Raw genomic sequence first — 18,826 nt, 5'->3', positions numbered from 1 at the left:
TGTCAGGATGTGGTTGCCTTGCCTTTGGGGATGTGAGATTTTCCCATTAAAGAGCTCAAATTAATTGAGCTAATCTAATATGATTCATTTGCTCACTTTTATAACCATTAAATATTTCTCTTCATATTGAAGCAGAACTTGTAAAAGTTGCACTAACAGTTTGTAGCAGAAAAATCCATATTTTCACTAGTACATAAAGACGTTTTTTCATAAAGTTCTTTTTGATTAATTCTGCAATTATCTCAAATTTGCATCTTACTGATATAGTTTCATCAGCAGTACTATGATGCCAAAATGTGTACACAATATTTGAATCATAGTCTGTTCTTTAACAGGATTAACATCACTTTCTTGTTTCATGAATAACATACTTGTGTTTTTGGATGCAAATAGATGAGTCGTTTTGCCTGACTGTGCAACCTTTATTGAATTAAGGTGGTCAGTTAGCTCAGTTGGCTGGGTGGCTGGTCTGCAATGCAGAGTGATGCTAAATTCCTGTTCGGGTTACTGTGAAGGTCCTGCCTTCTGAACCTCTCCCCTTTCCTGAGGCATGGTGACCCTCAGGTTAAACCACTACCAGTTGTCTCTTTAGTGAGAGAGCAGTGCTAATGTCCACTAGGACAATGGTTACTTTACCTTTTTATCTGATCATATCCAAAATATTCCAAGTCTTCACACAAATAGAATCTTACATAGGACTAATGTCATTTTAAATAACTAATGTCAGCTTAACCTCATGTTAAATGGAAGGTTCAATTCCAAATAGACTGAATGTTCAGTCTTTTCCCCTGGAAATTGAGTGGGAACTTGAGGGAAATGAATTTGCAAGGCTATAGGATAGAGTAGGCAAAAGTGGGGACTGCAGATGCTGCATTCCTGATGAAGGGCTTTTGCCCGAAACATCGATTTTCCTGCCCTTCGGATGCTGCCTGACCGGCTGTGCTTTTCCAGCACCACTCTAATCTATAGGATAATGTAGACCAATGGTCTGACTGGATTGTTCTAGAGAGCAGGTCAAAACTGAACTCTTAATAACTTTAACGACTTTGTTTCCTAATAAGAAATCAGTAAACAGGCTTATGCGCATAGCCTAGAAATGCTGACCTTTAAGGAATGTTGAAAGTCTAGAGCAATTTATTCCTTCCATGCTTTGTCAAAACAATGACGTGGATTGTTACATGTAGAAAAACCTGTGTTAACCAGGTATCTTCTGATGCTGTGGGGAAAGTGAGGACTGCAGATGCTGGAGTCAGAATTGAAAAGTGTGGCGCTGGGAAAGCACAGCAGGCCAGGCAGCATCTGAGGAGTAGGAAAGTCGACGTTTCGCAAATAAGTGCTTCATCAGGAATTCCTGCTCTTCAGATGCTGCCTGACCTGCAGTGCTTTTCCAGTGCCACCCTTTTCGACTGATCTTCTGATGCTGTGAAACATTCAATCCAGTTGCAGACCAGTTGTGAATCTGTGTTAGTTCTGACTTTTCAGAATGAGAAACAGAGCAAACCTAAGTTGGTACAGGCTGTTGGGGGAAGAATGAAGTTCTCCCTCAATCCAGCAGGTACAGCCTATTGAAAACAGGCTTCAGGTTGTACATTCCTTTCACAAACAAAAGATTAATAAATCCGAAGCAAATGTTAATCATAGCTGAGAAAATTAAGAGATTATACAAAACTCATCAAACCATTCAGTTCAGGAAGCATCTAGAAATTTTATTTTATTTATATATAGTATACATTTTTACACAGGAGAAAAATAAACCTTTCATTGTTGGGTATCTAAACCAGCCAAGAAGTTGATATGAGATAAAACCATCTTTTAATAGATTTCAATAGAATAAGCAAACAATGGTTCCATCTGAACCAATTATTTGTGAATATTGATATGTTTGGCTATCGCACTTTAAGACTGTTCCTTAAATTCCGTTTGACCAATTTTTGATCCCTCTCCTAATATCTCCTCCTTTGCCTCAGCAATCATTGCATTCCCTTGTGCTTTCTGTATCTTAAAGGTGCTGCACAAATGCAAGATGTTGCTGCAAAGTAACAGCACAGGGAACGTAACATTTCTCATTTTAGACTCTGTATAGGCATCAAGACAGAGGACAAAGGGAGCACAGACTGCTTAACTTTACAGATTTGCTTGTAAAACACTAGGTGATTCCCCAATTCTTTTATAAATAGCCACTGCTTCTCACCTGTACATTGATGGATGCCGCAACAATCCCCATCACCCTGCTCGCCCTCCCTTCAAAAACATCCTGACTTTTTTTGGATCCCAGAGATTGTTTTACAGATAACTTTCCTTTCAGTAATGTTTCCGCAGTACATTAGAGAGAACAGAAAATCCATCAATGGCGCAAAATTCACTGCAAATTTGTTCAGTTCTAGTTTCAAATCAAACTAGGTAAAATAATAAGTTACAATTGTAACATCTATCAGAACTGAATTGCCACAGAAATAAAGCTAGGGAGATGTCTGGCTATATTACAACACTTCCAGTTCAACTCTTTCTCACCTTGAGAATACTCACATTGGACAGATTAAAATATTTCAGAATCATCATTAGTTGCTAGAGAGTGGAGTGATTCAGGTCAATGCCAGAGACATAGGGTTAGATAAATAAATGAAGGAGAAAGGAATAGAAAAATATGTTAAAAAGAGTCAGATAAAATTGAAGGATGATCACATGTAGTATAAACACTTGCAGACTGAGCCAAATAGATTGTTCCTATACTGTGAATTCTGTAACTCAATGAACTGTAACCTCTGCAAATTATTAATGCAGCTTTAATTTAATTATCTCATTACATTATCTATAAAAGGGATTAAATTATACCATTTGTAGGTTACAGTCCATTTGGTCATCATAAAGTAGCAAAGATTTTCCATAAGAAACAACACTAATTTCATGAAACATGGTGATGTATATGGGGGCCATGACTCCAGATAAAATGGTTGGTGCGGATCAGTTGGACTATGATTTTGTGATATTGTACAAGTGCAAGTGTGAGTCCAGAGCAATTAAACTTATTTTAAAATATTGGCATATTGCAATAAAATTTAGTTTCACAGGTATAATATTTTGTTTTAGAATATAGAAGTCACAACCAGCTATCACAACACCTACATTAAGGCTTTTATTGAAGATCTCAAAAATTGTTGATTTCTTGTTTGGGGAGTGTGAATTAAAAAATTAAGAAGTGAGATTGATAGATTTTCTTAGTTTAGGATATTGGATATGGAATCAAGGTGGGTAAATGAAGTCAAGACATATCTGTAATTCAATAGTAGACGAGACCCAGGGCTAATTAGCCTACTCCTGTTTTAATGAAGTGTGGGAGGCACATGATGACTGCCTCCTATCACTGGACCTGTGATTTTTGGAGAGTGAACAGATACAAGTCCTTTCACATTGCTTATCAGGCATGGAGTCCAGATTAACTATAATGCCAAGACAGTATCGGAATCCTGAAATGACTAGTCCAGTTTTCAGTCTCACAGGCATTGTATTCCCATTCCTGCATTGCACATTTCTTGTGTGGACTGTGGAACTGGATTACGAAGGGCCCAATCATTTCTGCTTGAATCTATAAAAAAGCAGCCCTTTCAGACATGCTTTTTAACTAACTCCGTTCAGGCTGATTTTGAAATTTGTTCCCAGAATATAATTTTCCTAGATCTACAAAGTTTGTACATCATTCAGCCTGAAATACAGTACAATCTGAAAATTACAGCATATCTTTAAACTTCTAACGCGATACTTCAATAAACCTTAATTAGCATTATTGTCCCAAATATCCAAGTAAAAACTTCATTGTAATTTAGTCACAGATTTAGAAGCCTTTTCACCAACTTCATGAGCCTGTCACTACTAGTGTTGTGCACACAAGCTGACTGTTTAACTCCCATTCAATCTCCTGTGATTACCAGTATTGCTGATGACAAGCTGGAATCAGTGCTGCTTCAGTTACTAGATTCTAGGACTGGTCTGATACTTCACTCCTCAAAGAGCACATTACAAGATATTCATTACTGTTGAATGACTCATGTCACCTGAAAACCTGAATTGCTGTGAGCGAGAGAAGTAAATGTTTAAATTGACCGCAGTCAGAAAAAAAAATTATTGCTGTGATATTTTGCACCAATTGTCAGCAACAAGTTCCAAGGGTGAGATACAACCAAGCTGCACAACAAACTACTTTCTACTTGCCACCCTCAATAAGCCAACTATAGAATTAGAATCCCTACAGTGTGGAAACAGGCCATTTGGCTCAACAAGTCCACACCAACCCTCCGGAGAGTTACCCACCTAGACCAATTCCCCTAGCCCTCTTATTCCACATTTTCCTCTGACTAATGCACCTAATCTACACATCCCTGAACTCTATGGTCAATTTAGCAAGGCCAATCCACCTAACCCGCACATCTTTGGATTGTGAGAGGAAACTGGAGCACCCGGATGAAACCCACGCAGACACAGGAAAAATGTACAAACTTCAGAGAGACAGTCGCCTGAATTGATCCCGGGTCCCTGGCGCTGTGAGGCAGCAGTACTAACCACTGAGTCTTTGAGAAGCAGGGTGACATTTTTCAAATGTTTAAATCACTATAAAATATGGAGCTCGGCAAAAAATTCCAGAGTGTAATGAGAATGTGGAATTCACCATGACAACGAGTAGCTGATGCAAATAGCACATGTGCATTTAAAAGGAAGGTGGATATGTTCACAATGGAAAAAAACAATAAAAGGATAGACCAATAAGATTAGATTGGATAAGGTGGGGAAAGCCTTGTATGGAATATAAATATGGGCACGGACTAAAAGATTAATTTCTGAACTATACGTCGAATGCAATTTTGACCAGTTTGCACTAGGGTCAGGCTAGTAACCAAAAGGAGTGGCCCATTCCTATTGGCCACTAATACTTGGTACCAGTGATCCTCAAACTAGGATCTGTCCCACAGAGACTTTCTAGAGAGCCTGCACGATAATACAAACAATCCACTGCTGCAATGGTCCAGGTCAGGCGAGTACTCTTTATTAGTATTTTAATTTTCTTGGCCTGTTTGACCAGTTCAACTGCAAACTCACACTCTGGAGAGTCCTGGAATCAGTGGGACATGTAGGAAAGATTGTTCAGCAGCACAGAGGCTGGGGCATCTCTGAAAATGGATTGGGAAGGGAGAGTGGAGCAGCCACCTAAGCAGTGCACAGAGAGCTAAAACGCTAATCAAGCTGAGCTTTATTCATTGAATACAGCATCTGCACCAGTAATTGGACTTGAGCTAAAGTTGCAGTCCTGGGTACTGGTCGCATCCTAGTGGCAGAAATGCCACATACCAGGCAGCGTACCAGTGACAATCCAGTATAGAAAGGCCAGTAAATAGCAAACAGGGGAGGAAAAATCCCAAACCAATTAACAATTGTGCTCAAAGGCGGTGGCCAGTGAGGGTTATACCTAAAATAGTGGCTTTGTTTCCAAAATGGTCACCGAACCTAATCCCACTCCTGTCAATTGTTGGAAAGTCTTCAACAGAAATGTTACTGAACTTGTAAGGTGAGACTTCAAGCTGAACAGAGAAAAGGTTTCGCACCACCAATCTCAATAAGCGTTGCAAAGTTTGGTTGCTCTTTTAAGAGGACACTGATGAATTTTGCATTAAGCGTTTGTAGCATTATAATTTAAATGGGTGGTCCCTGATTATTAACCCATTAGAAAAAGAGTACTTCTACTAAAAGAGTTTGAAAACCACTGCCCCAAACAATCCATGGATAGTGCTGCCACAACTGGATGCCACAGTGACTGCTCCTCAGGTGTGGGCTCTGTGGCAGCATATTTACTGATGTTGTTCTTTTTTGTTTCTTTATACCATGAGAATCCCCCAAAATTCTGGTGAAATCAGTACCCTTTTTTCCACAAACACAGGCTACTTCTTACCTGACCTCTAAATTGACCATGTTATATATATATTGTGACAGACAAGAGGAATGTCAAAAAACACTGGTATATATTTCATGTGGCTGGCTGCAGAAGCCTGAAGTGGGGGAAGCTTTATACAAACAACAGATAGTTTGCTATAGTGAGAGCTTGGAGTGGCAGCAAGACATTCTGTCCAGTGAGTGAGGCTGCAGATTAAAACCAGCATCAGTCAAAGACGTGGGTTAAATCACTTCAGTGTCAACTACCAGTTAAATGGGTACATTGCTTGCTTCTTAAAAGGAGGAAGCGGGTGCAAGAATGAGAAGTACGCATATAAATATCGACTGGATCTGAAGTTAATGCTAAGAATACAAGATTTTGGCCTCTTCAGATTGACTTCCTTTGCTCACCAGTGGCAACACAGACCGACTGACACACCCATTGGCCCACACACAGTCAAACCGACTCTCACATGCAGATCAACCCCCACACGCACAGACACACCAGGGATGGATACGTTAGCAGGAAACAGCATAAAACCCATTTGAGATGGTATTTTGAACTCTCCATGGTTGGGAGATGTCAGACTTTCACTAAGTTCATTCATGCTGTTTTGTTATTTTTTAAACTCTAATATCTTCTCGCTTTTATACCTTTTATTTCACTCCATTAAAAGGGCCAAATATTCTAGAAAACATTAACGAGAACAAATGAAAGTGCTGGATAGAGATAGGAGGGTACCCTGATCATGTAGTGAATGAGATCCCGTATCACGCTTCCCTTATCTTTTTAATGATTAAGAAAAGCTTGCTGGAAGTACCCTGCTTCATTGTCTGCTGCAAAAGCACGTCCATACAAGTAGGACAAAACAAACTTCCCATTCGAACCTGAGCCTCGGAATTTGTTTGCATTCAACCAAAATGAAACAAATGTTATGGCATTGAGTCTTCTATTCTATAGGCAGGACTAAGATGCAAAGTCTTTGGAAACTGCACACACCAGTCCAATTGAAATACCACACCTGATTTCATTAAAAGCAATGCTTCAGAGAAAAAAAAACACTCACTGAGAAACAGTTGGACCCTTTTGTGGGAAGGTTATTTTATCCCTTCAGCTATTTCATCCAAGTAAGTCCCACCACTATTAAATGGAAAACAATAACAGCCATGAAAGCCACGCTTTGTCAGCTTATGTTTTAACAGAGACTATTAAGTGGGCTATCCTAATACAAGCTGGAAAGAAAAACGGCAATCCTAACTTTATCCTTGGATATGGAAAGCAGGAGACAAACTGCAAGGTGCAAAAAACCATTAAATACTTCAGGTGATCCTATACAATTGCAGGGCTCTCTGCTCACAGTCCAAGGGATTTCCGCACGGTTTGTTGGGCTATTTTGTAGAACTGTCCCCTATCATCTCGCCACATTTTTGAGGCATCCACGTTGGCTCCACTTTCATCATTCGGCTCTGTGGAAAGGAGAGATAAAAGCAACATTAAGACCAAACAAAATTGTAGCAACCAAAGATCTAGAAGAATGGCTTTATTAATAGGTGTGTATAAGTGCAAGGAAATGTAGCTAAACTTAAATCACGGTATTGCAGCTGAGGGCAAACCCATGTCCGAATCAGGGCATCTCAATTTAGCATAATCACAAAGCCTTGGACGGTGAACAGGCAGACTTACCAATGTTAAACCAAGGATGAAGAATTTGTTAAGTGGAGTGATGGGAAACAGAAATTGCCATCTTTGATGCACAGACGATTAGGAGAGATTTAACATATAAAGTCTAGAGTCATAGAGATGTACAGCAAGGAAACAGACCCTTCGGTCCAATACATCCATGCTGACCAGATATCCCATCCCAATCTAGTCCCACCTGCCAGCACCCGGCCCATATCTCTCCAAACCCTTCCTATTCATTTACCCATCCAAATGCCTCTTAAATGTTGCAATTGTACTAGCCTTCACCACATCCTCTGGCAGCTCATTCCATACACGTACCACCATCTGTGTGAAAAAGTTGCCCCTTAGGTCTCTTTTATATCTTTCCCCTCTCACCCTAAACCTATGCCCCTCTAGTTCTGGACTCCCCAACCCCAGGGAAAAGACTTGTCTATTTATCCTATCCATGCCCCTCATAATTTTGTAAACCTCTATAAAGTCACCCCTCAGCCTCCGACGCTCCAGGGAAAACAGCCCCAGCCTGTTCAGCCTCTCCCTATAGCTCAATCCCTCCAACCCTGGCAACATGCTTGTAAATCTTTTCTGAACCTTTTCAAGTTTCACAACATCTTTCTGATAGGAAGGAGACCAAAATTGCATGCAATATTCGAAAAGTGGCCTAACCAATGTCCTGTACAGCCGCAACATGACCTCCAACTCCTGTACTCAATACTCTGACTAATAAAGGAAAGCATACCAAGCACCTTCTTCACTATCATATCTACCTGTGACTCCACTTTCAAGGATCTATGAACCTGCACTCCAAGGTCTCTTTGTTCAGCAACACTCCCTAGGACCTTACCATTAAGTGCATACGTCCTCCAAAGATTTGCTTTCCCAAAAAGCAGCACCTCACATTTATCTGAATTAAACTCCATCTGCCACTTCTCTGCCCATTGGCCCATCTGGTCAAGATCCTGTTGTATTCTGAGGTAATCCTCTTTGCTGTCCACTACACCTCCAATTTTGTCATCTGCAAACTTACTAACTGTACCTCTTATGTTCGCATCCAAATCATTTATGTAAATGACAAAAGGTAGAGGACCCAGCACCGATCCTTGTAGCACTCCACTGGTCACAGGCCTCCAGTCTGAAAAACTACCCATCACCACCACCCTCTGTCTTCTACCTTTGAGCCAGTTCAGTATCCAAAAGGCTCGTTCTCCCTATATTCCGTGAGATCTAACCTTCCTAATGAATTTCCTATTGAGGGTTTAATTACTGTTGATAGGCAGACTCTATTTCTAGTGAATAAACAGTGCTCAGATTTAAAGCAATAGGCACAAGAACCAGGGGAGATACGACAACGTTTCTTTACAATTAAGTGTGCCCTGGAATGGTGGTATCCATGTCTTCACTCTGACACGTCTTGCAGCGCCTACCGTGACAGGGTTGTATGGAGTTGTCCTGAGAGCCAGGCAGCTTGCTATAAACAATGATCCGTTTGAGGTTTGGCAAGCTGCCCAGCTCTCAGGACAACTCCATACAACCCCGTCACGGTAGGCGCTGCAAGACTTGTCAGAGTGTAGACATGGATACCACCATTACACATGGGGACACCTCCCACCTTGTACATGGCAGATACTCATGTGACTCAGCCAACGTTGTCTATCTTATACATTGCAGGCAAGGATGCCCTCAGGCATGGTACATTGGGGAAACCGAGCAAAGGCTACGACAACGGATGAATGGGCACCGCACAACAATCAACAGACAGGAGGGTTCCCTCCCAGTTGGGAACACTTCAGTGGTCCAGGACATTCGACCTCGGACCTTCGGGTGACCATCCTCCAAGGTGGACTGCGGGACAGGCAGCATAGGAAAGTGGCCGTGCAGAGGCTGATAGCTAAGTTAGGTACCCATAGGGAGGGCCTCAACCGGGACCTTGGGTTCATGTCACATTACAGGTGACCACCATTGCACTACATACACACACACACACAAAGACCCACAAAGATATTTTGTAGGGTGAATTTATACTTGCAGAGTTACACTGTACTTTGCTCAAAAACTGCATGAATTCATGTAAAACTCCGTTATCTCACTTTTTAGATTAGAATTGATCTAAACATCATGGCATAGACAGAGAACACAGGGGGCTAACACCTTCAACATATCACCATTGTTAACAGCTAACCTGAGAATGCAACCTTTTAAAAAGGGTTTTGTGATTTACACGTGAAAGAAGTGAAACTATCATGGTATTCAAACAGATGAAAGACTCAACAGACAATCAAGGTATTTTTCAATGTATAATTTCAGTTACATCACACTGTAAATTTTTGCTATAAATTCTGTGTTAGGATTGAGCCCTCCACAACCACCTGATGAAGGAGCGACGCTCCGAAAGCTAGTGTGCTTCTAATTAAACCTGTTGGACTATAACCTGGTGTTGTGTGATTTTTAACTTTGTACACCCCAGTCCAACATCGGCATCTCCAAATCCATAAACCTAATAAATGATATGCTATGCACATACATGTGTAATGTGCCTGTTTTGAGATTATGTATTTCAGCTCCTAATTCAAGGCTTACAGCCATCTCCTTCAGCTTGTCTTTACTCCTTTCCTCCTTGGAAACATTTTTACCCTCACTAAGTTTACTCTCTCCGCTCAATTAATTTTTCACTTTTATTTCTAGTACATACAACATATGTTAACTTCTCTCCCGGCAGCCAGTTCCTTTTCTCAGTTTTACTTCCATTCAGTTTCTCAGTGTTTACTCTGAACTATTTGCTTTCCCCTTTCCCAACTCCAACTTTTCATCACTTTCCTTCTTATAAGATGACATTTTTTTGGAGCATTACTGAACACATAATGCTGCAGCCCAAGCCATTCAGAAACATATATTCATTATTTCCTGTATTAGTTCTGGAACACAACACACACTTTGTGCACCCAATAATTCCGGTTCATCAGTGCACTGTTTGCTTTAGATTTTGTAATTGCAGATCCTTGAGCACCAGGTGGCGGTGTGATCCAGGTCCATCCATATTTTCTCTTCCTCCAGCTGTCGTTGGATGGTTCGGGTTCTTTGTACCAGTCTTTTGTCGCTTTTGATTTTTGCCTTTGAATTTGAAAATGACCTTTTAAAATCTTACCTCCTCCCATCTCTTCCAGCAGGTGTTCACTATGGCTCAGCTTCACTTTCCAACGTCCAACACTACTCTAAAATTTCACAGGACCCACACTCCCAGCTGTTCAGTCACTTTATTAACTTTTTAAAACCTCAAAACCTTGTGACTTTCCCCTACAAGGTCCCAGGAGACTAATTTACAGTGTTTTGGAAGAGGTGGATCCCCAGGAGATGCACACAAACATTAATAGGCTACCCTGATGTCATCTTAAATATTCATTCCTTTCATTACCATACACCATACTGCAGTACGTGCAAACAATAGGATGCACTTCAGTAACTTTTTAAGAATTTATCAACTGTACCTCCTAAATTCGTAAACTCTGTCACCTAGGCTATCAAATATGCCACCAACTGCAGGATCTTTTCCAAGTCACATCATCTAAGTTGGGTATATAATTGCAGTTCCTTCATCATTGTTGGGTCAAATTCCTAGAATTCTTTCCCTATTAGCACCATGGGTAACTATAATCACAAGGACAGCAGCAGTCCAAAAAAAAAAGTGCCTCATTATCTGTATCAAGTGATGTCCAGCATTTCCCAAATATGAACTTTAAAAAGCATTATGTGAGCCTTTTGCAGTACAATGTTATGTCAATTCAAACTATTTAAAATAATCATTTCAATTTATTTAGATGTTGTGGTTAATGCTTTAATTGTAGTCACTGTTGGTATCTAAGAAAATGATAAATTGTATGCCTGAATATCTTATGAACAATAAATAAATGAATTGTTTAGATAATTGGTGACTGTAGAAAAACACAATTTACATTGGTAGGAAGAGTGATAATCAGAGGATAAATTTAAAACAAGTAGCAAAGAAAGAATTTTTATTTTTATGTATGGAGCTATTGAAATCTGGAATACAATAGGTTAAAGAGTGGTGGAGGCAGACTCAAAAATATAATTGACAGTGCATCTCGCTAGCTTTATGGTTGAGCCGAGTGGCTGGGGCTAAAGGTCAGTCAGACCAAAATGCAGGAAAAGACTGGTACACAAGGCCCTTAACTAGGCCAGCGATCCATCACGCCAATGCAATATGTAGACAAATAAAAAAATGGTAATTTACTTCATTCATTGAGTAAGAATTAAAAAAATATATATGGTAGCTTTCAGATGACCAGATTTAAGACAACTAAGTTTGAAAAGAAAATTGATCTTGTTTTAAAAATTACAGGGCTGCACAGATGAGAGAGAGTGCAGATGAGAGAGATGAGAGAGAGATTCAGTTAATGGGATTAACTGAATCATTTTTCCAGAGAGTGAGCACAAATATGATTGGCTGAATGTCATCAGATTGTGCTAAATGATTAATAAATAATTATAACATTTCATTGCAGTATTTTAACTTTCTTACACCAGGCTTATGGTGTGGGCAGAGGGCACAGGACACCACTACAAACAGGATAGTTCTCTTGAAACACAAGATAATGCTGAACCCACATTACATCTAGGACTCAACTATAAACACAATCTCACTCCAGCCTCCTCTAATTCTGGTCAGTAGCAGAATCCACACTGATCTTTACCTGCCAACATGCTCACGACCGAAAGGAGAATCTTCTCAACACTTTGAACAGGACTCCATCGTTCTGCACTGCTCTCGTAGCCCATAGGGTCATCGCCAGGTGCGTGAAGAATCGAGATGCAAACCCTCCCGTCTGGGTAAACTGCAACAACAGGACAATGGTCAAAACAGGAAAGGCAGCGGATTGCACTGGATAGACAATTTGCAAAGCACATTGCACAAAGCAACTCATTGCATAGACTCTCTCACAAATGAGTGGGCGTCTATGAAGTAATTCCTGCTAATGAAAAGTAGGCACCAGTATTCTACTAAAATTAGCACTTACCATTTGGGTGAAACATCTCTCCAGTGAAACGCATTTTTGGTGGACTCAGTGGATAATCATGCGGAAAACTCAGGATAGCTGGAAAGACTCCGCCTTCAAAACAGGTGTCTTCAGGGCCCCTAGGAACAAAACAGAGGCGCCAATTTATGGCTCAATAATTATGCACACGTTTCATATCCAGGCCTCCTCTCTCTTCCTATCACTGTTTAAAGTTACTGGGACCTCAGCTTCAAGTACTTGATTTTCAATGTAGTAAAACCCAACTGGAGTTTCTTCTCGGTTCCATTGAAGACAAAAATCAGAAAGCAAGAATAGGCCATCAAGCCTATTCTAACTCTGCCACATCATTACCTGCGTGTGCAAAGGGCATCATTACCCTTGAAAGGGCATCATAACCAGGCTCCAGCCGGGATAATATTGTCAATCAAGCAGTGCAGATATTTCTTTCACACCCAACCAAACATTCAGCTCGATGTGTGAGCTGGTTCCCTTTTAGAGAATGAACTGATTCAAGGCCAGCTATATTATAGAATGATGGACTTGCAGGACAGGTTGCGTTACTGAGAACATGTCAGAATGTTACGATTAATCACTAACACGTAAACTAGGAAGCCATAGGAATAGATAATTGAGAGCACAAGTGCATTAAGTCTTTCATCAACAGGACTAACTGCAATTTTCAGTCATGGTTTAAGTAGGTCACTGCTATTTATTCACCTATTCAAAACGCCAATGAAAAACTACACCCATAATTATGTCCTTAAAAAAAGGAGTAATGCCGTCAGCATAGAAAGCAGAGAAGCTGCAGTGACGTGCTGCCAAAACCAATAACATCCACCTACATGAAAACACTTTTAACACAGCGAGACACTCCAGGGCCAAACAGATTCTTCCATTTTATCTTGCCGTCAGACAAGATTTGCCACACTGTAACCATTCTCCTCAAATGAGATGAACAGGCAGACTCACCTAGAGGTTCCACTATGTCCTGAACATTCCCAACACATCTAAATTAAATTTGGTATTTCAGGAGATATCATTGCTGTAGTGGCTACAATCAGCCACATGCACCGCTTCTTCTCCGCTGTTATCAAACGTTTGAACAGAGCTCTCATATTAAAGGTTGATCTTTTTCTGCATCTTTTAAAAATCCATGTACACCACATCACCACACCACATCCACTGCTCTACCTTCATCAATGGGTTTTGTCACATCTTCAAAGAATTCAATAAGGCTTGTGAGGCATGACCTGGTCCTCACAAAGCCATGCGGACCATCTCTAATCAAACTATGGTTTTCCAAGTAATCATAAATTCTGTCTCTCAGAATCGTCTCCAATATTTTGCCCACCAATGACATAAGACTGACTGGTCTGCAATTCCCAGGATTATCCCGATTCCCTTTCTTGAACAAGGGAATAATATTTGTTATTCTCCAATTATCTGGCAATATCCAGGGGACAGTGACTATTTTCAACACAGAAGTCATCGCCGAAGGTGCAGCAATCTCTTCCCTTGCTTCCTGTATTAACCTTGGGTATATCTTGTCTGGCTTCTCTATCCTTATGCTTTTCAAAGTTTTCAGTACATCTTCATTCTTAACATCCATCTGTTTGAGCATATCAGCCTGTTTCATGCTGTCCTTACACAAACATCAAGGTCCCTCCCAGTAGTGAATACTGAAGCAAAGTATTCATTAAGGACCCCCTTTACCTCCTCAGACTCCGGGCACAAGTCCCTTCACTATCCTTGATTGGCCCTACCCTATCTCTGGCCACCCTTTTGTTCTTCACACAAGTGTAGAATGCCTTAGGGCTTTCCATAATCTTACCTGCTAAAGCTTTTTCATGCCCCCTTCTAGCTCCCCTAAGTCCATTCTTCAGTTCCTTCCAATCTATCTTGTAACCCTGTAGAGCCCTGTCTGATCCTTGCCTCCTCAACCTTAAGTAAGCTTCCTACTTCCTCCTGACTAGATGCTCCACATCGCTTGTCACCCAATGTTCCTTCACCCTACCATCCCTTACTTGCTTCAGTGGGACAAGCCTGTCCAGCACGATCAGCAAGTGCTCCCTAAACAACCTCCACATTTCTGTTGTGCATTTCCCTGAGAACATCTCAGGTGCCCCAGTTCCTGCCTAATAGCTTTGTAATTTCCCCTCCCCCAATTAAATACTTTCCCATACTGTCTCCTCCTATCTCTCTCCATTACTATAGTGAAGGGCAGGATAGAATGCATTTAAACCACAATTACACCAGGGGTGAGAAGGTTAAATTATGAAGATAAATTGGATCGGATAAGCTTAAATTGCCTTGAGTTTAGTGTCGAGAGTGTGGTGCTGGAAAAACACAGCCGGTCAGGCAGCATCAGAGGAGCAGGAGAATCAATCATCCGGAATGAAGGGCTTGTGCCGAAACATTGATTCTCCTGCTCCTCGGATGCTGCCTGGCCTGTTGTGTCTTTCCAGCACCACACTCTCAACTCTGATCTCCTGGATCTGTAATCCTCACTTTCTCCTTGCTTTGAGTTTGGAAGTGTTTAAGGTACGGACAGGTTGTACAACAAAGGATTTGGAGAAAAGGCAGTTGAGATACAGGTCAGTCATGACAAGTGAATTAGAGAACACGTTTTGTGGCTGAATGGCCTCCCTTTGTTCCAAGATGCAAACATCACCAAGACCACATACATCACCACTTAAAAAAAATAATTAACTAGTAACGTATAGATTCTTCAGCTTCTCAAAATATTTCAACTTACATTTCTTCTCTGTAGCTGTAACACTATGGGGTAGTATTCTAGTTAGCACTACAATGTTGGCAATTAATGAAAAACTGAGAGTGTTCTGCTTTTTCAGGAGTTACTGCCTTTTGGAGTAGGCATTTTGAAACAAGCTTTTACCTACCTCTCAGGTGGATGCTAAAGATACTGCTGCTGGAGCCTTGAAACTTTTACCAGCTATGTATAATCTATGGAACTGAGAGTAATGGATCCATTTTTGCTTATGGTACAAATTTACATGGGACACTTACCTATGAGGCTGACACAAAGAAGTTGAAAAGTGATAGAGGTGGGTTAACAGGCACGAGGTATGCATTGTGAAAAGAAAAATAGATGTGAAGAATTTTTATTTTAAATGGACACAAGGTTTTAAATGCAGGAGTTCAGAGGGATTTGGATGCTTGCGTTAAATAAACTCAAAGTTAATATGCAAGTACAAGAAGCAATTACGAAGGTGATCTGTATGTTGGCCTTTAATGTTAAGGATGGAGACAAAAAACTGCAGATGCTGGAACCCAAGGTAGACAGAAAGGAGGCTGGTGAACACGGCAGGCCAGGCAGCATCAGGAGGTGGAGAAGTTGATGTTTCGGGTGTAACTCTTCTTCATAACTGGGGATGGGTGTGAGGGGGAGCTGCAGATAAAGGGGGTGGTGGGGGCAGGGTGGTGAAGTAAGGATAGGTGAAGACAGGCAGAGAATATGATCTGTTTGGTCAATGGGAGGAATGAATATGATGGGATGCTGGGAGGAGTGGAAGGGAGGGTGACGGGCTGGGAAGGGAATCAGAGGTTGAGAAGGAAGGTTATTTGAAATTGGATAACACAATTGGTGAGGTCTCCAGGCTGTAGGCTGCCCAGGCGTAAATTGGGTGTTGTTCCTCCAATTTGCAGATGGGTTCATTGTGGCAATGAAGGAGGCCTCTCTTCCAACTTTGTTTACTGTATGAGGTGCTCCATATGTGGTCTTCTCCATATCAGGGAGACCAAAAGTAAACTTAGGGAACAGTGCAGGCTGACCGGACCTCCCAGTCACCGCCCATTTCAGTTCCCCTTCCCATTCCCTTTCCGAAATGACCATCCTTGGTCTCCTTCATTGCCAAAACGAACCACACTGCAAATTGGAGGAAAACATCTCATCTTCCGCCTGGGCAGTCTACAGCCCGGAGGACTCAACATTGAATTCTCCAATTTCAAACGAACTCCCTTCCCATCTCCTGACTCCCTTTCTCGCCCCTTCCCCTCCCATGGACCAACCCACCGGATTCATTCCTCCCATGGACCAACCTGGTCATAGGGGCTCAGTAGTACAAGAGTACTGCTGCTGCATTTGAACAGTTAGTTTGTTAGACAATACAATAGATCTTATATAGTAGCTTGAGTAAGGGGGGAGTGGAAAAAAAACTTTCAGCCAATGGATTCGTGGTATTAAAGTATTGTCCCACGAGGCCATTCCTGCATCTATTTTTCACACTGCGTTAAAGGCCACGTTATACCATTCACAGAAGATTAGTAGTGTCTTCCTTGTGCATTGGAAACATTTAAATCTCAACCAATGACACCAAAAATGATTTCCTAAGGTATTTCTGGAACTTTTTGGTATGAAAATTGGCTGCAGTGACTGAATAAGGGGAATTATCAACTTGCACTTGTACAGCATCTTTCCTGACCTTGAGATGTCCCAAGTGTCCTGTGATCAATTAAACATTTGACATGCAGTCATTGATTTAACATTGGAAGTGAGGCAGCGAATTTCCATAGGAAAGCTCCCACAATCAAAAGCGTGGTTTAAAAAAGATAATCTACTTCTCGGTATAGATTGAGGGACAGTAAACCCCCGGATCTTCTTTGAAAGAGTGACATCAGATTTTTCACACATACCCCAGAGGTTCGACAAGGCTTTATCTAATACATTCCCAACAGCGCCTTCCAAAGCTCTTCAAGGTGAAAGGACTACTAACCAAGACACGGTACACACAATATAACAATTACAGGAATTTACTGGCTATGTCTTTTTCTGACATCATTGTGAGGTCATGAAGTCACCATGTTATCCAAATTTTATATATTTTTTTCCAACCTATGTTAAGAACATTTTCAATGTGTGAAGGCTGAGAAATTTATGGTTTTAAATTAGCATTTACTTGATCCTTGGCCAAAAATGGATGACTGCAGAGCAATGGTAGTAATCCCACTGTTTCCCAGGACAACGGCAGTTATTTCAGTATCCATAAGCAAAAGAAGCATTAAGAAATACCTTAACAAAACAAACTTTGGATCCTTGACTCCACCATGATCACAAATGGCCCTTTTAGTTGAAAAGCAAACATCTGACAGTCAATTAAGTAAAGTGCGGCAAAAGTGAGGACTGCAGATGCTGAAAATCAGAGTCTAGATTAGAGTGGTGCTGGAAAAGCACAGCAGGTCAGGCAGATCAGAGGACCAGGAAAATCGACGTTTCAGGCAAAAGCCCTTCATCAGGAATGGCTTTTGCCCAAAACGTCGATTTTCTTGCTCCTCGGATGCTGCCTGACCTGCTGTGCTTTTCCAGCACCACTCTAATTAAGTGAAGTGTGGCAAATGCATCACAGTTTGTGCATATGACTATATATGGTGTACATACTTATATACACTACATTTTGAAATTTTACATTTGCCCTCGGCCACAGCGGCTTCCTGAGGGAAGACAGTTTTCGATTTTTTTTTGTTGGAAGAAGTGCTTCCTGACGTCAGTCCTAACTGAATAGCTAAGGTTGTGCCTTCTTGTTCCACACAAGCCACCCACCATAACTCCAGCTCTCTATCTACCCGATCGAACTTTTTTATTTTAAACACAGTTAGATTACACCTACAGCTCCTGTAGACTGGTCTGCAAAACGTATCCCTTCTACATCCCTGTACTATTCTGGTCAATTGCACTACATTCTCTCCCCAAGCCAAAATCTCTCTCAAGGAGAAAGGTGCCCAAAACTGAACGTGAGACTCCAACCCCCCTGCAGGACAGCCTCTCCCTCACAATCATATATGTATATTTACTTCAAACATCTCAAGTTACTGCCAATGTGGAACAAAGTTTCCATTAAAAGACAGCTTTGGCTTTGAGAATCCCGGCCAGAGCCTTTGAAACCCCTTCTTGCTAAGGAACCTAAATGTACTCCCTCATTAACTGCATTTCTGTTCCACCCAGTCACTTCAGATAAGACTTCAATCTCCGCCCACTTCAGTTTTCAGGATCAGAAAGGGCTTAAAAAGCCTTGAAATTAGAGCTTTTAAAGTTAAAAGCACTCTCTCGCTTTCAAATAATTGTTTTTGATGATTATTTTTTATGCAATACAAGTCAACAAATAATACATTTTAGAACAAAAACGCCCATTACATATTCATCACTAGAGATTATGACCTGGCCAGTGAAGGTGTGCCACATAAC

The 18,826-nt window shown here is 41.1% G+C and overlaps 1 protein-coding gene across 1 annotated transcript in view; it reads right to left on the bottom strand.

Moving 5' to 3' along the window:
• Positions 1–1,685: 1,685 nt before the first annotated feature.
• Positions 1,686–18,826, bottom strand: part of ube2g2 (ubiquitin-conjugating enzyme E2G 2 (UBC7 homolog, yeast)) — a 42,880-nt gene continuing 25,739 nt past the window's right edge. The window contains exons 4-6 of the mRNA XM_043693233.2: positions 12,628–12,746; positions 12,304–12,444; positions 1,686–7,383 (exon numbers count right to left, since the gene is read on the bottom strand). Coding sequence (XP_043549168.1) covers positions 7,271–7,383; positions 12,304–12,444; positions 12,628–12,746 — 373 coding nt within the window. The 3' untranslated portion in view covers positions 1,686–7,270. The remainder of the gene's footprint in view (positions 7,384–12,303; positions 12,445–12,627; positions 12,747–18,826) is intronic.

Source organism: Chiloscyllium plagiosum, unplaced genomic scaffold (assembly GCF_037043375.1).
Source record: "Chiloscyllium plagiosum isolate Xiang-an unplaced genomic scaffold, Cpla_swu_hap1 HiC_scaffold_7, whole genome shotgun sequence".
NCBI classification, from domain to species: domain Eukaryota; kingdom Metazoa; phylum Chordata; class Chondrichthyes; order Orectolobiformes; family Hemiscylliidae; genus Chiloscyllium; species Chiloscyllium plagiosum.
Note: the sequence above shows the minus strand (reverse complement) of the source record. Positions and strands in the feature narration are given on the sequence as shown.